The following is a 24,222-nucleotide window of genomic DNA, read 5'->3' as shown; positions in this document are numbered from 1 at the left end:
GGAGTAGGTCCTGTAACCCCCCAGAGCTCAAGTGCAAGGGCCCTTCCAGTGCACAATATCCCCCCACTCCCCACTTGCCCCTCTTAGGTTCTGCTAAGTCTGTCTTAACCCTATTCTTCAGGGAGGTTATACCTGCTCCCAGGCCCATCACACTTCAGTTATTTATGGGTTTGTGTGTGTGTATCTCTCCATTCATTCTCAGCATATTTTTACAAGAAGTCCTGATGCAGCCTCAAAATTCTCAACCCAGCAATCCCAGTAGCCCGTACCAATTGGTGGGGGTTGGTAATTAAGATTAAATCTGAGTGTTCTGCTATCATATCTCCAAAATGTTTTTCTGGGCTCCCAACATTATGACAGAGGCTCCACTGTCATCCTCAACTTATGCCCCAGCAATATAAGGCTGATGGTGGTAAGGCCTACAGGGTCTGCCTATTTATGTATTCTTTGAGTCATGGCTGAAGCCCAGCAAGGTGTTTGGGCAACCTGTATGCCTGGTTGCAGCATGACTTCGATAAAGAGGGGAGAGGGCATATTGCTTAGATGTGGAGGGGTCATTGTACCCATAAGGTGGCTTGATTGAAGTCTCCTTGTTTTTTTTTTCTTTTCATAAAAACATTGTAATGTCTCAGTTACGCAACAAACAAAAGCATGACTTATGTTCTACAATTTATGCTGCTGTGAATTCTTGTATGTCTCTCACATTTGAAAAATTTCATCTATCCTGGAAGTTGAGTGAAATAAACTCTCCCATCCTCTGAGGATGGCTACCTATATATGCAGGCTGAGATTGTGGAAGATTACAAGAAAAACAACATCTGAGGTGTGTTTTTTTCACATGTAGATCATAGCCTGGGGAAGAGACAAGATTTATATGTGAAATAAAGGAGAAAAAGTTCACTTAAGTTGTCATTTATTTGAAACTCTGTTCCCAAGCAACTTCACATATTGAGAGGTTCAGAAAAGGACAAAAATGGCCTTTGAGAAGTCATGTTTTTCTACATTGGCAATTGGAAGCAGCGAATTAGAATGGTGGGCTTGGGGAAAGTATTGGCTACTACTCCCAGCCTCACTGCTAATGGATGGTGAAGTGATACTTTTTTTTTAAAGGTCCTATTTATTTATTTTTAGAGAGAGGGCAAGGGAGGGAGAAAGAGAGGGAGAGAAACACTCATGTGTGATTCCCCCAACTGGGGACCTGACCTGCAATCCAGGCATGTGCCCTGACCAGGAATGGAACTAGTGATCTTTCCACTCACAGGCTGGTGCTCAGTCTACTGAGCCACAGCAGCCAAGGCTGAAATGATTCTTGACAGTCAAGAAGAAGGGAAAACAATAAAATGTGGCCCCACATCCAGCTGAGCCTGTGTAATGCAGCGGGAAAAATTCTCAATACTTCTGCTACTTTTGAAAGTTCTGGGTCTCCTCCTGATTTAATTATTGTGCATAATGATGACCCAGAATCTGTAGAAATGAATACATATTTTTGAGCGCCTATGCTAGGTAAGCACTTGACAATCCCTAGCTTACATAAGCTTGAGGGTGGTCCTGTTATCTTCTCCAGTATACAGTTTCTGTAAGGGAGGTACACATTATAGGCGTGGCAATTTGCCCAAGAAAGTATTCGAAGTGGGTTTTGAACCTTTGCAATCTAACTCCAGTTCTGAAGGTTTTGAAGAGCCTATTCGGTGAATTAGAAGTACAAAGTCATTCCGGGTAGAGGGAACAGCAAATGCAAAGACAAGGATAGTAAATTAATCACTCAATTTCACAGTCTTGGTTATTCACCTACAAAATAGGTGTATCGTCTGTCATAGGATTGTGAAAATTAAATGTGATAATGTTTACAAAGCACTTTTCGCAATGCCGGCATCATACAATATGCATAATGTTGATAACTATTTCGTTAAATATTGTTATTTCTCTTTCTATCCTTCCCCTACAGAGCGGCTTCCCAAGGACACTACATTTCCCAGCATGCCACCTCGCCCTTTGACCCTAGACAGGCCAAAAATAGCACCGCCCAGCGCCTCAAGCCGGAAGACTATAGCCTCCCGGCATGCCGCGCGCCTCTCTCCACTAGATTTGAGGCACAATCAGCGCGTTGCCTACCGGGAGTTGTAGTAAGCGGCGCGTTTCCCTGACGCCGGCCCGGCCGGGCGTGGGGGCCTGTGGGAGGTGGCGCGGCCGGGCTCAGCTGCTGGGCGAAGGCGGCGGAGAGGCCTACGGCGGCGGGGAGCGGCTGGGCCGGGAGCGGGCGCTGGAGCCGAGCCGAGCCGAGCCAAAACGGACGGCGCAGGCCGGCGTGGCGAGCAGCAACCATGTCGGTGTTCGGGAAGCTGTTTGGGGCGGGAGGGGGTAAGGCTGGCAAGGGCGGCCCGACCCCCCAGGAGGCCATCCAGCGGCTGCGGGACACGGAGGAGATGTTAAGTAAGAAACAAGAATTCCTGGAGAAGAAGATCGAGCAGGAGCTGACGGCCGCCAAGAAGCACGGCACCAAAAACAAGCGCGGTGAGTCGGCCCGGCCCCCTCATACTTCCCTCACCGCCCGGGCCCGGACTCCACCTTCATCGAACTCGCACCAGGGTCTGTTCGGATCCGAGAAATCTCCCGTCAGACTCCCTTCCGTGCCTTTCCGGGTATGGGACTTTCCCAGTCTGACTCCCTTCAGTGTCTGCCCGAGCTTGGACTCCTCCACCATCAGACTGTCATTTCAAGCTCTCTCCCCCTCAGGCTTTCCCTACTCTACCAGGCCCCTTCAGACTCTGTTTTCACAACACTCTGCCCTCACTCTGTTCCTTTCTCTTCTGCCTTTTTCTCCTCCCTCTGGCCGGCCTTCACCCACCTTCCCAGGGACCTCCTCCTTGGATCATTTCTGACGCCCATTCTAACACTTGTTCTTTCCTGGTCCCACCCCTACCCCTCTGTGGAGTCCATGAGCTCCTCTTGGCCTCTTCCCACTCTCTGACTCAGAATTTTCCTTGAGAAGCCTCCTTGACGGAGAGAAAAGGGGGCTGGGGGCGAGGAGACCCGTGGTTCTGGCTCTGTTCACATGCTGAGTGAACTTGAGCAGGTTACTTTTGCTCTTGTCTCATCTCCCCCCATCTATCAGCCAGGGTTTGGCCTCCATGAGCCCTAAAATGCCTTTCAGTTCAGTGATTCACTTCTTGTTGCTTCAGAGCCAGGTCTTATCAGAGTTTTCACGCAGTGCAAGCCTTCACCCTGTGACTCACTGCTTCCTCATCCCTTTAAACCAGAAATAAGAATTCATTTCCTCCATTGGCTGAGACTCCTCCCCAGTGCCCTCTGCTGTGTTTAAGGGCTGGGATATTGAGTCTTGAGGCACTTTACTTCTTGTTGTATGGCTTTCTGGGTAAGTGCTTTATAGTCAAGTGAGGTGAATGTGAAAATGCTTTAATAACTGTAATTTAGACATATTTGACTTGTTATGGCAACATGAGAGTGAACCATAGATAGTGTGAGACCCTCCTCCTAAGAAAGGCAAAGGTGAGAGGCTTTGAGGAGCCAGCTGTACAATTATTTAACTCAGAAGTCTGGCAGTCCCTTAGCCCTGTGACCTTGAAGGTAGTTAATTTCCCTCTCTGAAAGGAAGGTCATGGATTTACAGTGCTCAGCACCTAGTAGGGGCTAAGTAGATGTTTTCTTCATTCTAACAGAAGAACAAAATGGCCCATCCTGGGGATGCTTCTCTGTTGATAGCACATCCTGTGGAAATTCCTTCTGTGTGCTTACTGCATGCATTATGTTCATAGGATGAACAGAACAGAGCTGCCACCCTAATGAGGTAGGAGGCAGAGACAGGAAAATAGATGAAGAAAGTATTGTCTAGTTGTGATGTGCTAGGAAAAAAATCTGATGGGGAGTGATGGGATGGGAAGGGGTGCTGCTTTAGATAGAGTGGTTAGGGAAGTCCTGTTTGAAAAGGTAAGTTTGTTCCTTGGGCAAGAACCAACTCTGTAAAAATCTAGGGGAGGGGCATTCTGGGCAGGGAGAACAGCATAGGAAAAGGCTCAGAGGTTGGCTTTTAAGGAACAGAAGACCTCTGTTTCTGGCATGTAGTGATTGAAGAGGAGAGTGGTATGAAATAAGGGGTATGGGGAGTGGACCTTGAACTTCCTGGTAAAGAGTTTGGATTTTATTTCAAGTGGATGAAAAGCTGTTGGAGGGTGTTATGCAGGAGGTACATGTACTAATCATCGATAATAGTTTTAGAAACACCATCTGGTTGCTCTTTGGAAAACAGACCAGTGGAGGGCGTGAAGATGGGAGCGGGGAGACCAGTGAGAAGGCGGCTGTAGTCATCTGTCTATGGCCTGGACTCCAGTTGTAGGTCTGCAGTGGAGAACAGGTCAGATTTTGCTGTCTCGAGCTTTTTTCTTGGATGACTCTCAATCGGGATCCTTTGATGTTCATAGTAATTAGAGTCATTGTTTCTGCCAGTCTCATTTGGAATACTTTGCTCATTGCAGGGTGGTTGAGAAGGGCATCATTTTACCTCATCTCCCATCAAAGAGCAATTCTCCTGTGATCTTTTGGTCTGGAGCTAGTTTAGTTTCTACAGTTTCAGAGGGGATTGAATTTGGTTTTCAAGAGGCTTGGAGAGAGGCTTCCAATAGACCATGGAGGACCAATCTCAGTTGTAATAACTTTGCTGAAAGCAGTCTGTCTTCTTGAGTTTGCCTGAGAGGACAGGAGCTACTGCCTTTCTTTTTTGTGTCCTCTGGGGGCAAGGTCTTACCTGCTTACTGGGATAGTGCTGAGGTGTTGTCACTACCATATACCACTCGTTTAAGCACTTACTTGATACTGTGCTGCGACCTAGAGAATCAGAGATGAAAATACGCTGTGCCTGCCCTCCAGGGACTCAGGATTGAAAGTGTGTAGTTTTTTTGTTTTGTTTTGTTTTGTTTTTTAGTTTGTGTGCGTGTGTGTGTGTGTGTGTGTGTGTGTGTGAAAGAGAAAGAGAGAGGGAGAGGGAGGAGGGGAAAGGGAGGGGAGAGGGAGGGGAGAAGAAAGGAAACATACCAGGTAGTGCTGAAACATGAATGTGTACTTGGGGCCAAGGCTAAAGAGGAGAAGATTCCTATCTGGAGGGCAAGGGCAAAAAAGGCTTTGCAGAGGAAGGAGATGAGAGGTGGATCAGCAGAGAGTTTGGGGAGCTGTGAGAGTGTGGCAGGACAGCAGATAGCTAACACGGGAGTGGCCTGTAGCCTTTAGACCTTGACCTGGAGATGGTGAGGAGCCATTGGCTGTCTTCAGCAGAAGAGACAGATTAGCTCGGATATTTGAAACAACACTCCAGCAGCAGCATAAAGGAAGAAGTAGCCAGCTAGGAAGGGACTGGAGGCAGGGATCCAGTAACAGTTAGGGGTAGAATCTCACAGATAGGATTGGAGCCACAGCTTTGTCACTAGCTGTGTGCATCTTGGGCAGGTTACTCAGCACCTCAGATTCCTCTTCTATAAAAAGGGTACTAGTATCTACCTTATTGTATTAAATTATGTTATGCACGCAAAGCTCTTAGTACAATGTCTTCTATATGGTAAGTGATCAATAAATGCTTGCCATTATCATTATTACAAGGAGACTTGTAATTAGTCAGGTAGGAACAAGTGCCTAGTATAGAAGTGTGGAAAACTAGATGAGAAGCAATAATGTCAGACTTTTCTGAAGGAGAATCAGAAGAGGCTGGGTGATGGATTAGAACTGTGTACAGGATGAAGGAGAAGGAATTGAGGACAATTCCCAAGTTTACAGCTCGGACAGTGGTTGTAGAGCGATGCCGTTAACCAAGCTGGAGAACACAGAGGAGGAGCAGTACTTCACAATGGTATAGTTTTTTGAAGTTTGTAAAAGTCCTTTTGTCATGGGAGTCTCACAGTGTCTGTGGATACTGTGAGTTCCATGAAACAGGATGTGATACCATGTTCCTCACTATGTCTTCAGCACCTAGCAGAGTGCCTGGCATGTGGTTAATGCTTAGTAAATATTTATTAAATGAATGAAAACGTGTATGTTCTGTTGTTATTCCCATTGTATAGAGAGGAAAATGAGGCTAGAGAGAGCATGTAATGACTCAGAGACCAGTTCTTCTGGTGGTTGTGGGCACCTGGTGTTCTGTTTACTCCCTTATGGCTGAAGGTATCATCATGACCTTTGTTATTGCTCAGCTCATTAAACTGGCACCTGTGCAAGGTGTGGTGCTCAGTGGGAGAAAAAGAAGTGAAATAGGATCAGGCCCTGCCCTGTGGACTGTATAGCCAAACGTGGACGCTATCTTTGTGGCATACACATTGGAAAGACAATACATTGCCCTTTGAAACAAACCTGTGAAGGTCAAGGACATTATTTGCAGTGTGCAGGTGTGTTCCAGGCAGTAGTTTCAGTTAGGAGATTAGAGCAAAATTTGGGTTGCATATTTTTTCCAAATTGCTTTTCCTTTCCCTTAGTCATTCATTCATTCATTCTTAAAGATGTGGTAGGCTCTTAAACTGTGTTCTAGGCTGCATACTCAGTGCTAGGAATGCAGAGACACCAGACATGGTCCCTGCCATCCAGGAAACTTAAATTATCATTACTTTCCTTTTTTATAAAGTAGAAATTATATTCATCTCACGTGACTATATGGTGAGGATTAGCTAAAATAATGTATGAAAGAGTGTGGCACAATGTGAATATTGAGTAAGTATACTTTTCTGATGAAGTTATTGTTGATCAGACTTCTTTGGTTTGATTGTCAAAATGGAAAAGTTTTTTCGCTGAGAACTAGATATAAACCAGGATTGCAGTCTAGGTGAAATGACAAAATCACCCAGACTTAGGCCTTTTTTTGGTACCTATCTAAAGAGTGTCTTGTTGGTTTTCTTCCTAAGAAGGATGATCAGATATCAGAGATTCTTTTCTTCTTAAGGCATTGTAACTATGAAATATCTACGCTAGGTGGTTCAGATTTCCCTTTTGCCTTGTTTTAATAAAAATGAAAACAGTTTGTACAGAGGATAATACTTTAGTTTAACAAGAGAATTGTGTGAGATTGGGAAATGGAGACTGGGTATCTCAAATACCCCACACTGGTAAATTTCTTTGGACTTATGGATGTAAATCAGTTCATTTACAGGTTAATTTAGGTTTAGCCGAAAATGTCTGATCGATGCAGAGAGGCTAGGAGCTCAGGGGAAATATGTCTTCATTAAGTCCTGCTCATTGCTGGAGCCAGGGTGACTCTCTCATGTTTAATAAAGTTGCTGTAAAACACTGGCATGTGGGAAGACATCCTAATAAGTTAAATTTATAGTGAACGTGGCTTTTTGGTCCTCTGGAATCAAAGTATCAGGTTGAAAATCACAGCATCTTAATGGTACATGTGCCAGCAGGATCTCCTCTTCCAGAGGCCCAGGGGTGGAAAACCTGAACCCCGCCCCCAGCCCCACCGAGGAACTGAGCAGTGGGAATTTCCCTTGGTGACACTTAGATTTCTTGTTTGAAGAAATGGTTGGCTAGGTTGGGTTTGGTTTACTTCTCAAGACAGATGGAATGCCAGAGAGGCCTTATGTGTTGGCTGTCCAAACATGCTGGTGCCTTTAATTCAAATGACAATTTTTTTTTGCCCCATTTGGCAGGGAGATTAAATATTTTTAAGTGCCTGCCAGTAGGTTTATAATGTGATTTGAAATTCAGGATAGATTTTCTTTGGAAGTTTAGCTGAATGTGAGAACCTTTGAGCTTGACTGTTTTGCTCAGGGAAATCTTGAGTTGTCCTGAGTTGGGTTTGGGTGTGGAGAAGGAGGCCTGTGAAGATGTATGTGAGCCTACATCTCTGAGACTTAGCCAGGAGCTGCTTTGTTTACAATGGTCCAGAGCCCTGAAATGGAGCCAGGGAGGATTGGGAGGAGGGGTGGGGCTCTTGGGGCCTTGAGTTCCTTTGGGTAGGAAAGGTTTGTGAAAACGTGGTCCTCTTGCCCAGGATTATTTTGTGCTATGCCACTGTGTTTTAAAAAGTAAGACAGAGGATATTCAAAAACAACAACTTTAGATTGGTCATTTTGTGGGTGGATGACTTTATTTAGAAGGAAAGTTTAAGCATAGTAGCAGGAAGCAACTACAGACCTAGCTGGATATAGTACTACCTTGTCTTAAAGGTGTTTGTCTCAAGCCAGCAGATGGTAATTATTGAGTTCCTTCTAGGAGGGAGGCAGCATGATGCATGGTGTAGGCAAAGATTTCTAAATTTGAATACCAGCTTAACCACTCACCAGCAGTACCTTGGCAGTTATCCACTTTGAGTTTCAATTTTTCCATCTATAAAAATGGAATAATAATAATTCTTAGGGTTCTTGTGAGGATATGGAATAAGCTGATATATGTAAAGTGCCTAGCAGAGTGCCTGGCACATAGGAGGGACATAAATGTTTCCTTGGCTTCCCAGGTATAGTCGTAGGTGCAGTGAGGGATATAAAGATGGCTGACACTCGCTTCTTCCTATAAGAGCTCACAATTCGGTGAGGAACACACACACGTACAAGCAACTTATAAAAGACAAATTGTGATGAGTGTGCAAATGAAGTGCCAGAGGAAAATGCAGCAGGAAGAGATTAATTCATCTCTGAGGATTGGCAGGTTCATCTCACCCATCCACCCATCCAATGCCCAAATTCTCTTTGCAGTATTCCTGCCAAGCGATTAGCCTCTGATTGAACCTCTCTGCTGACGGGATTTATATTAGGTGCTCTATCCTTCCACTCTATAGCATAGCCTGTCTTTGGGCAGCTGTGACTATAAAATCACCTTTCTTTTTTGGGACTGAGATCTGTCTTCTTGTAGTGCCTACCTCCAGTACAGATTGGGGTGGTAGCTCCATGGCGAAGCAGCTTGGGGTGGTAGAGAGAAGGTGGCATCTGGAGGTAGAAGGCATGGGGGCAAATCTGAGCTCTGACAGAGTGAACTGTGTTTCTTCTGTTGGAAGAAGAGATTGCTCATTCTGCCTCTTAGCGCCTCAGAACAGGTCTCATATTCCTTTGACAAGACAGATGGAAGGAGACAGTGCTCATGTCTCAAGCCTGCACGTCCCTAGAACAGGTCTTCCCTTGTCCGTTGACTGTTCTGTTGCCTGGTGTTTCTGTTCTGTTCTTACTGCCCTCCCCTGGATGCTCTCCTGCTCATCAGTGTTGCTCTTAAGATGTGGAATGGGCAGAGTGGAATATGCTTAATACTCCAGTCACGGTCTGAGCAGCACAGCCCAGAACATGCAGGACTGGCTGTTTGTTTAGGGTTTAATTTGGTTCTGCATGCTATATGGCCCTGGTAATTCCCATATCACTGAGATAGGTTTTTTGTTTGTTTGTTTGTTTGTTTGTTTTTGTTTTGTTTTTGAAAAGCAGTTACTTTGCTGTGGCCTTTCATTAGTAAAGCAGTGAGCATCTAGCAACCTCTAAAGTTTGTTTGGTTCTTCTTTAAGAGCCTTAGCTGAAAGATTGAAGGATTTAAGTTCTTAGCAAGAGCATCTGGCTGTCTTGATTCTCCCATAGCTGATATTTCTAGCTCTATCCTCCCTCTTCCTTACAGAGCAAAGCTGGCCGGAAGGCTTTTTTGAGGGATTCACGAAAGCTATATATCTCTGTGATTATAGTGTTTAGTTCAAAAGGTTAGTGGTATGGTATGGTAGAAAAGGCCCTGGGTTTGGGATCAGAAGACCTAAGTTTACATTTCACTTCTCCCACTTATTACTTTTGGGATCTGGGGCAAGTCTCATATTTCTGAGCATCAGCTGCTTCAGCTGCAAAAACAGGATACTATGTAGCTTTGCTGCTTAAAGTGTGGTCTTTGGGAACATTTGGGGAGTTGTTAGAAATGCAGACTGTCAAGCCCCACCCAGATCTTCTGAAGCAGAACCTGCATTTTCATGAGATCCTCAGGTCATTTTTATGTACATTAAAGTTTGAGAAACACCTCTTTATAGTTATTGTGGGGATTAAATGAGAATTTTGGGCATTTTTCATATGTCCAGGCCAGTATTCATTCCTGGACACTCAGGGATGCTGTCTCTCTGGTCCATTTGCTCACTCTTTTTTCTGCTCAAAGATTAAACTCTTCTCCAGCTCACCCTGTCCCCAAATACCTTCAGTTACCTCCAAATCTGATGGGGCCTCAGAACATGAATGGTTTAGTAGAAGGTCATCTTCCCTTCTTTGAAAAAGAACCTGAAGCACATGTCCTGCTGATAGGGTAACAGCCTTTTCATGAAAGACGAATGACCCCAGTTTAAGTTAGAGGAAATTCTCGTCCTCAGGAAGCACCACTGTCTGACTGGGGGGACCAGTTAGTAAAGGAAGAATTTCCACCCGGTGAGGCTCGTGTAGAGTGCCATGAGAGCCACAGGTGAAGAGGAATTCATGCCGCTGGGGTTGGGGGCTAGGAAATGTTTTGTTAAAGTTATATCTTTTTTTATTTTTACCATGAAGATTTTTTGATGAGTTCTGATTTCCTTATTCAGTGGCTTTATGACTGTTGCCTATTCTGTTTATAATGACATTGATACTGTTCTGATCCGCCGGCTTTCTACATCAAGAGGGACGGGTGTTCTGCTGAGTGCCTGTGCTGTGTTAGGAGCCATCTGAGATGCCATGTGGAGTTCTAGGCAGTGAAAACGACACAGCCTGGCCCAGTGGATCCTACAGCTGAACAGATCTGTGGCTCTCTCAGAGAAAGAAGTGATCACAACTACATAGCCCACACGTTTTCTTACTGGGGCCTTACAGTCATCAAAGTGCTTCTTCCAGGAGCTTAGGGAGAAAGTAAAACTAGCAAATACAAGTAGCTCTCAGATGGGTTAGTGCAAGTTAGGTGGGAAGATAAAGCAGGACATTCCATCATCACACTTGCCCTGTCTGATTCTATAAGATGACATTTTTTTTCTGGATTTTGGGGTGACAGTGAATTTTTGAGCAGGGATTCTTAATTGGGTTAAACCCAACAAAGACCATTACCTTCTTTTCAGTCTTAAAAAGAACCAAAAATCAAACAGCTCCTCCCCCCTCAAAAAACACAAAACACAGGCATCAAGCACCAGGTTGCTCAGGAGGCTTGGCCTGGGGCTTGGCACAGACGGAGGGGGAAATTTCCTCCCATTGAACACTCAAGGCAGTGGAGTTTGCTCAGGGCTAGGAGGCTCTGAGTCCAAAGCATGCCCAAGTGGGAGGCCCTGCCTTACAATCTCCTCTCTGGAGGTTCATACTCTTGGTGGAAGGATAAACCTAGGATGGGAGTAATTAAAGTCCAAAATTGGCTGTAAGTGCCACCTACAGGAGCACCCTAAATGGGGCTTGGTGGAGATTTGAAGATGGGAGCAGTTGCCACACTTTAGGGTTGAGGGTGACAATATGATCTTTCCTGTTTTTAAAGGAGTAGGCAGCTATGCAGTGGGTTGGGGGATGAGTGTAAATGCTCATGTTGGTTATATGACATCACCTCAGATCTAGAGTTACAACTGGAAGTTGCAGAAGAATGTTTGCTTTCATCTAGCTGTGTTGCATAAAGAGTAGTATATTTGAGAAAAGGAAACTAGGAGTTTTGAGACATATTTGGATATTGAGCACTGTTTAGGGACTCGGATGTGATCTTCAATTTTTTTTGGCCTTAGTGCTGCATAGACAGCCATTTGCATTTCATTTCAGATGGCCCATTTTTTTTCAAAGTTTTATTTATTTTTTAGAGAGAGGGAAAGGAAGGGAGAAAGAGAGGGAGAGAAACATCAATGTATGGTTACCTCTCATGTGGCCCCCACTGGGGACCTGGCCTGCAGTCCAGGAATGTGCCCTGACTGGGAATCAAACTGGTGACCCTTTGTTTCTCAGCTTGAGCTCAATCCCCTGAGCTACACCAGCCAGGGCATCAGGTGGCCCATTTTTAGTGAAGGAAGCTGGAAACTTGCTTCATTCATGAGTCGATGGATATTAACTTGAGCTGTGTGCTAGGTACTGTCCCAGTTTACTGGGTAATTGCAGATGAAGACATGTCATTGCCTTTGACACACTCACAATCTAACTAGAGTGACAGACAAGAAAACAGGTATAATCAGGATACAGTGTGACCTGTTCTAGAAGCATATTCAGAGTTCAGAGTATAGGATATACAGTAGAGTGGGTGCGTGTGTGTATTGCTTGAATCTGTGTTTTATTAAATACTTATTTTGGAGCGTACTAGAATATTAGAGCAGAAGGGAACTCAAAATGTATGAGTGCTTGAAACTGAATTAATAGGAAAAGTTTTTGAGAAAGAAAAACCAGGAACTTGGAAACACATGTAGCACTTTTTATTTTTTTTTAATTCATGCCTGAGGATATACTTAGTGATGGGGCGGGGGCGGGGGGGGGGGCTGGGAGAGAGGAAACATTGATTGATTGCTTCCCATACGCACCCTGACCAGGAATTGAACCCTTTTGTCTATGGAATGAGGTTCCAACCGAGCCATACTAGCCAGGGCCAGGGCACAGTACTTTTAAAAAGTACTTTATTTGAACCAGAAGCACCTTTGGGAGGACATAAGAATGGATAAATGTTTGGCTTAGGTTAGTTATAAAATAATTAGCTTTGGAATACTAAGTTTAAAGCACAGCTAATTCTGCCATGGCTGGTGTGGCTCAGTGGATTGAGTGCTGGCCTGTGAGCAAAAGGGTCCCTGATCGATTCGCAGTCGAGGCAAGTGCCTGTGTTGCCGGCCAGGTCCCTGGTTGGGGGCGTCTGGCACAGAAACACCTGTTTCTCTCCCTCTCTGTCTCCCTCCCTTCCCGTCTTTCTAAAAAAAAAATAAAATTTTAAAAAATAATATTCTGATAATTGTTACAAATTTGCTTTACAACTAAACTGTCTGCTTCTGGCAAAAGGAAGTAGGGACTAATAAACCTGAAAAGTGGATTCTTTACTATCTGCATATGCAAGAACTGTAAATTCCTTGTTTGTAATCTTTATAAAACCTGATAGTGGTAAAAGCAAAAATGAGACTCGTACATGTGTGTAGTCTGGCTGCTGTTCTATGCAGAGGTTTGAAGAGAGAGGTTGCTACTCCGACGAGGCCACCTGAAAGACTCCATATTACGGTGAGGAGTTTGACCAACTCAGTGTCCACAGAATTCATTAGATTTGGAAACGTTGACTGACAAAGGAAACATTTAAATTCCAAGTGATTGCTAGTTTCTTAATTCTCCATCAGGTGGATTGGTTGCTTTCATCTCTCCAAAGCACTTTCTCCCTTTAGAGTCTCGCATACTGGGCAGTAAGTAGGTGGCTGTGGATTGCTTAGCAAGTCTGGAGTACAGCTGGTTGTTGAGTTGCAGTGGACTCTGCTAGCCTTCCGGCCATGTGCAAGGAAGGATGTCAGCCTGACATTCAGTGTTTGCTCTTGGCAGACAGGGCTGTATGGCTGGTGGCTGCTGACAGCCCTTCTCATACTTAGATTTAGAGGTAATTTCAGAGGTATAAAGGACAGAGCAGTGTAGGAACGAACACCTTTTCTTAAGTTATTTTCATCATTATAAAATATATTTCAAAGTTAAAAAAATTCTTTTTCAGGAGGAAAATCTTCAGAAAATGAAAGCATTCTCCCATCTTTGGTAAATGCCATGCACTTTACAAACTTGATCGTGTTTGATCTTTTCACCAACCCCATGCATGAAGTGGTGTTACACCCTCCCTCCCCACCCCCCCCTTCAGAGATGAGAAAGCGAAGGTTCGGATTACAAGAGCCACAGGGCTGACCCAGGAGCCTTGGGCCTTCTGAGTTGGGCTGCACCACAGCGGGTTCTGGTATCTTTGGTTTTCTCATAGGGCCAGGTCTCTATAGCCTTTAGTACTTATAACTTATCAATGGACAAAATCCTGTCACTGTAAATAAATTTTTATAATATTCCCTCCACAGTGTGAACATCTGTTGTTCTGCAGGGAAATACTTCTCCTTAGTAAAGGGTTTTATGGCTTCCAGAGCACTTTCACAAATATGATCTTATTTTGAAACTCAGAGTCTTTATAAGGTAGGTAGAGCAGGGTGTGATTTTAACCCCATTTTGCAAGGGAGAAAACTAAGGCTCACAGCAGAGTTAAGTGGTTTTCCTGGGGACTGTGTTGATGCTAGAACCCTTCTTTAGGCTGCAAGTCTCATGCTTTTCTGCACTATTCTGCCTCCCTCTTATTAATGCCCAGTCTCAGATTCCCTTGCCAGCTTCAGCAAGGCTATGTGTCAGTAATGGGTGTAGGCCAGGTTTAGGGGGGCAAGGTTGAGGGTCCTTAGAGTAACTGGCTCATTTTATACACAGTGGGACTAGTGCCAGAAAGAAGGCAAAGTGGAGAGAGACTGTTCATATGTGTCCAGAATGGCTTGAGAACCTTTATTCACTGTATTCATTTATTCAGTCTGCTATGACATTAGCATGGTGTATTTCCCAGTGTGACTTTTATTTCTTTTACCACAATAAGCTGGTTTTCTCAGTGGCCTCTAGAGCAGTGTTTCTCAACCTTAGCACTGTTGACATTTTGGACTGGATAATTTTTTGTTGTGGGGGCTGTCCTGTACATTGCAGGATATTTAGCAGTATCCTTGGCCTCTACTCACTAGATGTCCAAGCACCCCCTTGATCACCAAAAATGTCTCCAAACACTGCTGATTGTCCTCTGGGGAACAAGAGCTCCAGGGGTTGAGAACCGCTGTTCCAGGGCTGGCGAAGACCTACAGGAGCAGCAGTGCAGCTTCAGAGGCTGGCCTAAGGGTGCAGGGTCTTAAAGAGCAGAGCTGGGAGGATCCAGGAGAGTACTTTAATCCTACCCTTCTGTTCTGCTGAGCAGACTGAAGTCTAGAGCTATCTCAGGGCCTCCTGGCTCTACTTTCTGGGAGTGTGGCTAAGACTCAGACCCAGATCTGAATTTCTCCCAGCCAGGACTCTTTCATCAACCCAGAGGTCCTCAGTCTTTTCCAGGTTGAAGAATCCTTTTCTAATTCCAAAAAATATCAGGGATGGCCATGTGATAATATTGGTACTTTTAGTACCCATTAATTGAGAAAATAATTCCTTTCAACCAGTATTTATTTAATACCCACTATTTGTGTCTCTGTCCTAGGACTGCCTGGCATGAATGGTGGTGGTAGGTGGTCCCACGGTAGTTGTTTTTATTATTGTGTGGTAAATACAGTTGTCATGTGGTGCACGGGCAGTGTGCCGGGCGGCCACATTGACAGAGCAGTGAAGTGATAACTGTGAACCCAGTGGGCTCATAGTTCCTAGGTTGGGAACCAGTTGATACACTTATACCATGAGATTTTAGAGAATAGCAGGCCAGAAAACTCTGGGCTTTTCTTGAAACTATGAACTGTCCACACTCAAGATGGAATCACCACACTCTGGAAATAAAAAGCTAATAGGATACCTGAAGTCCTCAGTGTAGCTCTCTCAACAGCTGTATGCTAGGGAATTTGTGATAAAAGAAGAGGCATTTGGCTGGAAACAAGTTTTAAGTTCCTAGCATTAGTTCATAAATGGTGCATGGGTCTAAGGGGAGTTTAAAATAATGGCCTTGAACTTGAGAATCTGTGTTTCCAGAACTTCTCAGCCTCTCTGACAGGTACTATTACTATTATTTCAGAGGGAAGAGGCAGAGAGGCCAGGCCACACAAATTGTCCCTGAAAGAGAGCCAGCTACTCCCAGGTTTAGGAGCTGGGCCTCCAGTTGGCATTCAAGGATGGGGCTGTTTCTGTCAGATGATGGTGGAAAAAGGAAAAGGATTCCTATATTAAGTTCCACCCAATTAGCCAACATTTGAGTGCCCACTGTGGCAGATTTCATGTGAAGGGACTGTATGGGACATAGATGATGGGGCACAGATGAGCAGGACTGGGGACAGAGGAAGAGCTGGGCCGTTCCAGGCAGGGGGATTATAGGAGCCAAGACTAGCACATACTGTGTGTGCGGGGAAGGGGCGAGGCAATGCAGGTATGGGTGATACAGGTACCTGGTGGCTCAGGTGCAGTGAGAGTTGAAAAGTAGGCTGCCACTTCTCTGAAGAGGCCCTGGATGCCAAGCTGAGGAATCTGTGTTAGGTTGAATTTACTGAGGCGCAAACTGAACGGACACTCCTGTCTCTAGAGAGGAGTGTGCTGGAGACCAGCGGCCATCTTCCTGCAGCACCTGGTGAAGCTTGCCTTTGGGAGGCTTTCTGCCCACTACTGCTGAGGGAATGAGGTGGGTAGAGGGCCTGTTCCCTTATAAGAGGGGACCCATGGGGTCACCACCCTTTTTCTAGTTATTTCTTGGCTCCCCTTCTGCTTTAGTTGAAGCCTGAAGCCCAGCATATCCTGGGCAACTGGTTGGAGACAGAATAGAACTTTTCTCCACTTGAGAGCATCTCAGGTTACATGCTAAAGGTAAGCAGGCATATCTAACCTATTTAAATTAGCTTGACTCAGCCTCATTTATTAATCAGGTCCTTGGCTGCCTCATATTGAACATTTATCCCCAGCTCCTGGCTGGCTCACTCAATTAGTTGTGATCTTTGAGATTATATAATCTTCCTTTCATGTTTATCTTTGATCTGAGAGAGAGAGCTAGTTAATTCCCTTGGCAGAGGATGAGGACCTGTGTTTCTGAGGCCATACATTAAGTTCAGCCCCAAGTCTCTGCTTGCTGTCTTAAATCAGAAACATCTGAAAGTTAACCTTGTACCACCCCCACCCCCCCTTTCCTGACCTCCCAGTTTCCCGTTAGCTTTCCTACTGTCTGGGTGCTTCCCCTGCCCCCCCCATCACCCAGGATGGTCATGCAGAGCTCTAGGACTTAGAGACACTGCACCCTGGTTCTAGCTCTGACTCTGTCAGCTGGTATCTTTGGGCAAGTGTCTTCCCAACTCTAGGCCTTTGTTTTCTTGACAGTAAAATGAAAAGGATGGATTAAATGAATGCCAAGATTTGTTTCTGCTCCAATATTCTCTGAATCAACAGTGCTCACTGTACAGTAACCCTCCAAAAACAACGTGTTGCTCCAAGCAGTTTTGCTGCATAAAAAGATGGAGCAGCTCAGCATTCATTTTGTCTGTTAACAGCGTGGCTATATCCCTGCTCTTCATAGAAGCTGAGAGCAGCCACAGACTGTTTTGTAGAAGGTGCTGGACATTTTTCCATTTTGATTCCCTAGTTCAGAGGCCAGAGCTGGTAATGGTTTCAGCTGTTCCCCAGCGCCTTTGTCCAGGCAAGCAACACAGGTGCTAGAGGGCATCTGTCCTCGTGTCTGAGCCTCCAGCCCGCCTCTGACTTAACTGCTAGACTTTTGGCAAATCAGAGCCATAGATTTCTGCTGGGGCTGAGCAGGTTCAAGCTCTGTTGGACAAAACCCCAGTACTGACCAGTTAAGCATACTGGGGGTACTTCCTTGTGGCAGAGCTTGACTTCCTCACCGACCCACCTTTGGGCCACAGGATGCTGGTGATTTGCCTCCTGTGTGAGGGGAGTGGCGAAAGAAACCAACTGCTATGGGCTGGTCTGACTTGAATCCTTTTAATTAAATCTGCCCCTTAGCATGGTAACTGAAGATGATGCTGGGAGTCTTGGGGAGGGCAGCCGGCCTCTCTGGAAAGGCCTTTTGTGCATAGTGTAAATCCTGGTGCCACCATGAGCAGCTAAGCCTCTTAGAAATAGGGAAGCCATTTATCCACCTGGTTCTAAATTATAGTCTTTAAAACCTCAAGTCCCTTATAGTGCTCATTAAAACAGTTCTCTCACTTTTACTAACTTTCACAGTATATTCCTATCTCCTAAGCAGTTCTGGAAAAATCATACAACTTGAGAGCTCATCTTGCCTGTGCAGGGGGAAATCCCAAGCCCAGGGAGAATAGGTAACCTGTTAAAAATGACACAACTCATGAAGGCAAACCTGGGACTAGGCCCGTCGTTTCTACCTCCTCATTCCAGGGAGTTCTGCCTTCTCATTGCTTCTCTGTAGGCACTGTGGTGGCATGTTCCCTACCAGTCCTGCCAGAATGGTTTCGAAAATAAAATTTAAAGTTACCATGCAGAAAACCAGCTGACTGGAGAGATGAAGCAAACTGTTGCTATTTTAGGGGGTTGTTTTCTTTTGAGTCAGAACTGGCTATTGGTGGTTTGGCGGACTGGCTCAGCCTGGGCGGAGGATCATAAACTCCAAGGTCTTGTTGTCCCTACATTCCTGACTCTGTTACCAGACTGTCTTTTCCTGCACCCCGGGGGCCTCCCATGCAAGGGTTCAGAATAATTCCCACTTTTAACCCCTTTTTTTTTGGACTCTGGAGAGGATTGGGGAGTCTATAGAGAGACCTGGGAAAGAGTTGGTCTATAAATAGCAGTTTTTGGTGCTGCTTGATTTTTTTTACTGAGGTGTAACTTATTTATAGTAAAGCAGACAAATTTTTTTTTTTAAGAGCTAATTTATTTATTTAGTTTTAGAGAGGGGGGAGGGGAAGGAGAAAGAGATGGAGAGAAACATCAATGTGTGGTTGCCTCTCATGTGCCCCCTAATGGGGACCTGGCCTGCAACCCAGGCATGTGCCCTGACTGGGAATCTAACTGGCCACCCTTTGGTTCACAGGCCTAAAGCAGACAAATCTTAAGTGTACAACTCAGTGAATTTTTACAAATGTGTATACCTACATAGCCACCGCCCAGATCAGGACATAGACCATTTTTAGCACTCCAGCAGTCTTGATGAGTTTTTTTAGTTAAGTAGCTCGGGATGTGAGAAGAGAGCAGTTTTATTTACTATTGCCTCTTTAAGAACCTCAGAGGCCATTATATTATCCTTCTGTTACTCATTCAACATGTTTCCAAAACACCTAGCAGTGCTGGGCTCTGTGCTAGGAGTAACTGGGAGTACAGAAACACATCGTTGTTGGCCTCTGTGTCAGTCTCATGGCCCATCATGAATTATAACACGTCCAAGGGAGACCAGGGGAAGGCCCGTGAGAGGCAGCTTGGAGGAGGGAGGCTGCCTCTTGCAGGGAGAAGGGAGGGTGTATATTTGTGTAGACACAGAATTTTCCCCAGTCCTTTCACTGCCTAGAAATATAGGAAATGGACAAGATTATGGATTTTCAGTCCCTCTTCAGCCAGTTCTTTGCATTCTCGGACCATGTTGGCTACTTGGGGAGGTGTAAAACCAGCTGAAAATCCACATCTGTAGTATTTGCTGTCTTGCCTTTTCTATTGGGAAGTAGGAGAGAACACAGGCGGTATGGAGGAAAGCCAGCACCAAGAGGTGCTTTCATAAGCCGCCCAAGACCACATCAGTCTACTGAGTTAATTTTGGCCTGAATTTCTCTACCCCCTTTGATCCAATAGTTTAGAACATACTTTTCTGTATCTTTAGTGAAAATAGATCCAAGAAGGAGTTTTCTGATGTTTTTCATGTATGAGAAACAAGTTTTTTTTGTTTTAATTGCTAATAAAGGCATATGGCTCTGTGGTTCGTAGGAGGGGGGAAAGCCATGCCCAAAGTAGATGCAGAATCATCCCTTTCTTTAACGAAATAGTCTCCAAGGTAGTAAAGATCAGCACCTGAGATGGTCAGCATGAAGACACGCTATGACATCTGGACATTACAGAGCTATATCTTGGTACATGTGTTGAGAGTAGATAAGAAAGAAAGGGTCGATGGCTCAGCCTAGCTGACCTTATTCAGGTTCTGATGAGTTCCTCCTGTGTCTTGGAAACATAAGAGACTTTGATCATCTGTATCCATTCCTATTGGGAGAAAGCCTCAGAAGTCTAAATTCAGAATTGATTCTAAAGAACTGACATGTAGCCTTACTCAAATTTGTAAGAGCTTTAATAGGAGAAACTTACATGAGCAAAGCAGCTGCTTCCCATGGTATCCTGGCTGGGAAAAAATCCGCACTCCTTCCAGGACAGGGGGTTAATGGTGAGTGGTCACATAGACCACCAGAAAGAACAATGCATTTCCAAGTTAACAGATAGCATCAGGCAGTTATCCACACTCTACACATTCATTAACCTCCTTCCTGGGGGCCTGATGTTTATCTTTGGGTGGCATTCTGACTTTCTGGGTAGTCAGCCAAACCTGAGGCTACAGAGAGTTAAACAGTCACAGAGGTTAAAGAGAGTTCAACGCTTTTACTGATGGAGCCATATTGCACCTCTGACTTCCCTTACAGTTCCCCACCCTCATTTCACAGATAAGGAAACTAAGACTTTGATTTGACCAGAGAGCTGGAACCAGACCTGGGTCTCATGTCTGATGGGGTACAGAGATGGTCTGGAGGAGTGCTCAGCAGGATTTGAAGGAAGCTTGGCTAGGAGAGGGTGGTGGTGAGGCCGAAGGCAGAGGGTGAGTGGAGAGGCAGGGAGCATTGGTTGGTTTCCCTCCACATTTGGAGCCAGGAAAACCAAGGTACCAATAGAAGTTAGAGTCAGGAGACAGGAATGACTCTGAGCCTGCCTGTCAGTTATCTGTAGGAGGGCCTTGGGGTACTGAGGCCAGGATAAAGAATTTTAATTGGCTGGAGAATTTTCAGCATTTATCCTTCGTATCTTTTGTTTTTTAATTGACTACATGGGACCCCAGAGGCCTTGGTAGGAAGCCTGCTTTCCGACTTCCTATCTTTACATTCTTTTCTAAACAATCAGTTTATAATCTAGTACTGTTGTATATTGTTCAAGGGAATAGAAATTATTCCTGCCCAGTATTTTGGTTTCCGGTTATTCTGTGCAGTTTGTTAGTCCTCCAGTTTTATTATTCTCACATATATGGTTATAAACTACATTGTTCAGCAGAGAAGACCAGATAGCAAACTCATGAAATCAATCTATTTTTTCTTTGTGTGGTAAAATATATATAACATAAAATTTACCATTTTACCATTTTTAAGTAGACAGTTTTGTGGTATTAAGTGCATTCACATTGTTGTGCCCAATCTGTTTTTACTCTTTGGATTTTTTTCTACCAAGATTAATCATTGAGCAGGAGGGTGTTTAAATTTGATGTCTGCCATTAAGATTAGCTATTTGGTCTCTGAGCCTGTGTTCTTGTTTGTAAAATGGGAGTGGTAAGTCAGACACACTGGATTTAAATTTAGGCTTCATCAATTACTAATTGCAATCTTGGGGAAGTTACTTAACTTTTAAGCCTTAGTTTTTACTCTTTTACCATATTAAAATGGGAAGGAATGAAGATTTATTGCCTGCTAATCAAGTATTGTCTACATAAGTGCCTCGCGTATGCTGTTTTACTCCTTACAATGGTCCAGTAAGATACAGGTATTATTATCCTCATATCACACATATGGACGGTGAGCCTCAGAGAGGTTAAGTGACTTGCCCAAGGTCACCAAATTACTAATGTGTTACCCTGGATGCAACTGATCAATATTCCCGTCATCTCTCTCTCCCCGCTCTCTTTCCCTTTCTTAGTTCCCCTGTCTCTAAAAATCAGTAAGCATATCCTTACTTGAGGATTTAAGTAAATAAATATTCAAATAATGAATGAGTAAATACGTAGAACAGCAAATTTATGTCAGTCATAAATAAGTAGTTAAATAGCTCTTGGGAAGAGCCTTTTGGGAATGGCAATATGAGATTTTTTTAAAAAATGTAGCTTCTCGTTAATATTGGGTTGGCCAAAAAGTCTGCTTAATTTTTTTCCATAAAATAAAAGACCTATTTTTTTTTCATTTTCACCAATAACTTTATTGATTTGGATATTTTGAGTATGTCAGCTATCTCCCATGTGGTATAACATTGATTATTCTCAGTTAATAATTAGTCTCGATTTGATCACTGTCAGCTTCAACTGGTCTGTCAAACCACGGAGCACCATCCAGGGAGAGATCTCTAGCACAAACCTTTGCAAACAAACCACTTTTGACGGGCTGGATCAGTCACAGCATCTTCTCTATACACTGCACATATCTTTTTTTTTTGCATTTCAGTTGCATTTTTGCCTTTCTTGAAATAATAAAGCATAAGATGTTGAAAATGATGCGAATTTTCTTCCATCTTTAATATTTTTAAATGGCTATACAAAATTCACCAATTTTGATACGCTTTTTAAAAAAATACATGCTAATATGACAGCTGTCAAAACAATCTAACAAAACTGTTTTGAATGAAGTTAAAGACAATTAAGCACTACTACAGCCATCATACAGAAAAAGCCAAATGAACTTCTTGGTCATCTCCATATTGGCTGAACCTTTCCTGAGCGATAGACATTGTAGTTCTGGGTAGATAATTTTACTGTCTTATAACCATTTTATAAATGAGGAAATTAAAGCTCAAGGGTCACCCAAGATCACCCAGATTGGAAATGATCTGGAGCCAGGATGTGGACCCAGGTCTGCCTGACTCCCACCTATGGGACCTCAGGATTATCTGACTGTGACCCAGTTGTTTCAAGCAATTTATAAAAATGAATCTCATTCCAGCATTAGTATTTGGCTAGTCTCAGGAAATTAACTGCAATGAAATTTGACCTAAATCACAAAATAATAAAATGTATGGGGTAGGGTGTAAGGAAGGGGCCTTCCCAGCCATTATGAGCATGTCTTCTCAAAGCTTTGCAAAAAAAACAGAAATAGAATACTGCCATAACTTTTTCTATTATATTTCTAGGAGGATAGAGCCACGAACAGATTCCTTATTTCTTCTCTCATGACGCTGGGAAGTAGACCAGTGGGTTCTTATGATTTTATAAACAGAGTAAGAACTGGCAGGGATAAAAATCTCGTTAGAGCTTTCTTGCAAAGTTATGATGATCTCAGCCTGTTGGGTTTTTCGTCCATGGAGATAGTTTTAATGGCCAAATGCAGTTCAAATAAACTCCTATGTGGAAAGCAATGACAGTTTAAAGCCTTTTGGCTTGGTAGAAAAGGCTTGGTTGTTTGAAGAGCCTCTAAAACATTTTCCCTAGGCCCAGGGATCCTTGAATACCACTGGTTGAGGCTAACTGATTAACCGGACTGTAGACATTGCTTCCTCCTCATTCATTTAGATGTGGACTTGAACACCTTCTCTATGCCAGGGAGTGTCCCCAGGAAGCTCACTGTGCTGTCTAGGGCGATGTCAGTAACAGTACAGCATTACTGTTTTAAGGTGGCAGCCTTCAGCAAGGGTGGTGCAGGAGCGTGCAGGAGAAGGGTCTTGCTTAGCCCACCCTGGGGGAATAGGATGATTGAGAAGCTGGTGCCTGGACAGCCCTGCAAGACCAGTGGGAGCTCGCCAGGTGAAGAGTGAGAATAGCTTTTGGGGAGAACCAGAAGACTGATGAAGCTTAGAGAATGAAAGCTGGTGCAGGATTTTCTAGGCAGGGGAGTGGAACATTAAGGTATATGTTTAGAAAAACTGCTGTGATGAGTAGAGAAAGGACCAGCAAAGGCATCCCCCCCAAAAATCCACACACACTCTCCTCTCCCTCCCGTCCCCAGCTCACATAGCCCAACCCATGATCTTGTGAGCAAGCACCCAGCACCATCCTCTTGCTCTTGGGTCCTGATTGCTCCAGCTGCTGGAGAGGCCTTCCCTCTGTATGCTGAAGAGCTGGGAGCTGCAGCTTGGGCTGATGATCAGTGGGAAGAGAGGCTTTTCCACTCCCTAAGAAGGGAGAGGCTGCAGCCTTGATTTGGGTTCACCATAATTGGGAAGGGAGGCAAAGGCTATGTGAGAGGAGGTGGGAATTGTTAACACCTGGCTCCTCAGCCAGGGAGGGTAAGTGTAAAAATAAGAGGCAAGTTCCCCCAAAGATGGGAAAAAGTGTGTGTGTGTGTAAACAGGACTTGAGCCAAACTCCCACCTTATCCCTCTTACCTAGGGTACATTTTTTTTTCCTTTTTTAACACCACAAATAGGTTATTATTTGTCATTAAAAGTCTGAATTTTAAACAGCTTCTTGGATTGGGGGGTGGGGGCTCATATCCATCAGCACATTCAGTTCTAGCACCCGTCTTACCTTCAGTAGTTTTTCCAGAGCTGCTGCCTTCACCATGAAGTTCCATGAGTTTTCCCAATTCAAACTTAAGCTGCTTCAGCATTTTGACTTTTCCAGCAAAGATGTCATGAAGTGGATAAATAGATTAGCAAGCCTTTTCTGTGTCTTTTCCAATGCTATTTGGAATCAATTTATTGACCACTTCTTTCAAGTCATTTATCTGCACCTCCCAGGTCATGATTTCTGTCACCTTCCGGG

General features: G+C 44.3%; 1 protein-coding gene across 1 annotated transcript in view; it reads left to right on the top strand.

Moving 5' to 3' along the window:
• The first annotated feature begins 2,154 nt into the window (after positions 1–2,154).
• Positions 2,155–24,222, top strand: part of CHMP4B (charged multivesicular body protein 4B) — a 40,116-nt gene continuing 18,048 nt past the window's right edge. Inside the window, exon 1 of the mRNA XM_045833709.1 lies at positions 2,155–2,511. Coding sequence (XP_045689665.1) covers positions 2,322–2,511 — 190 coding nt within the window. The 5' untranslated portion in view covers positions 2,155–2,321. The remainder of the gene's footprint in view (positions 2,512–24,222) is intronic.

Source organism: Phyllostomus hastatus, unplaced genomic scaffold, assembly GCF_019186645.2.
Source record: "Phyllostomus hastatus isolate PE091 unplaced genomic scaffold, TTU_PhHast_1.1 phas_contig_17, whole genome shotgun sequence".
Classification (NCBI taxonomy): domain Eukaryota; kingdom Metazoa; phylum Chordata; class Mammalia; order Chiroptera; family Phyllostomidae; genus Phyllostomus; species Phyllostomus hastatus.
This window is presented reverse-complemented; position numbering and strand designations above follow the sequence as displayed.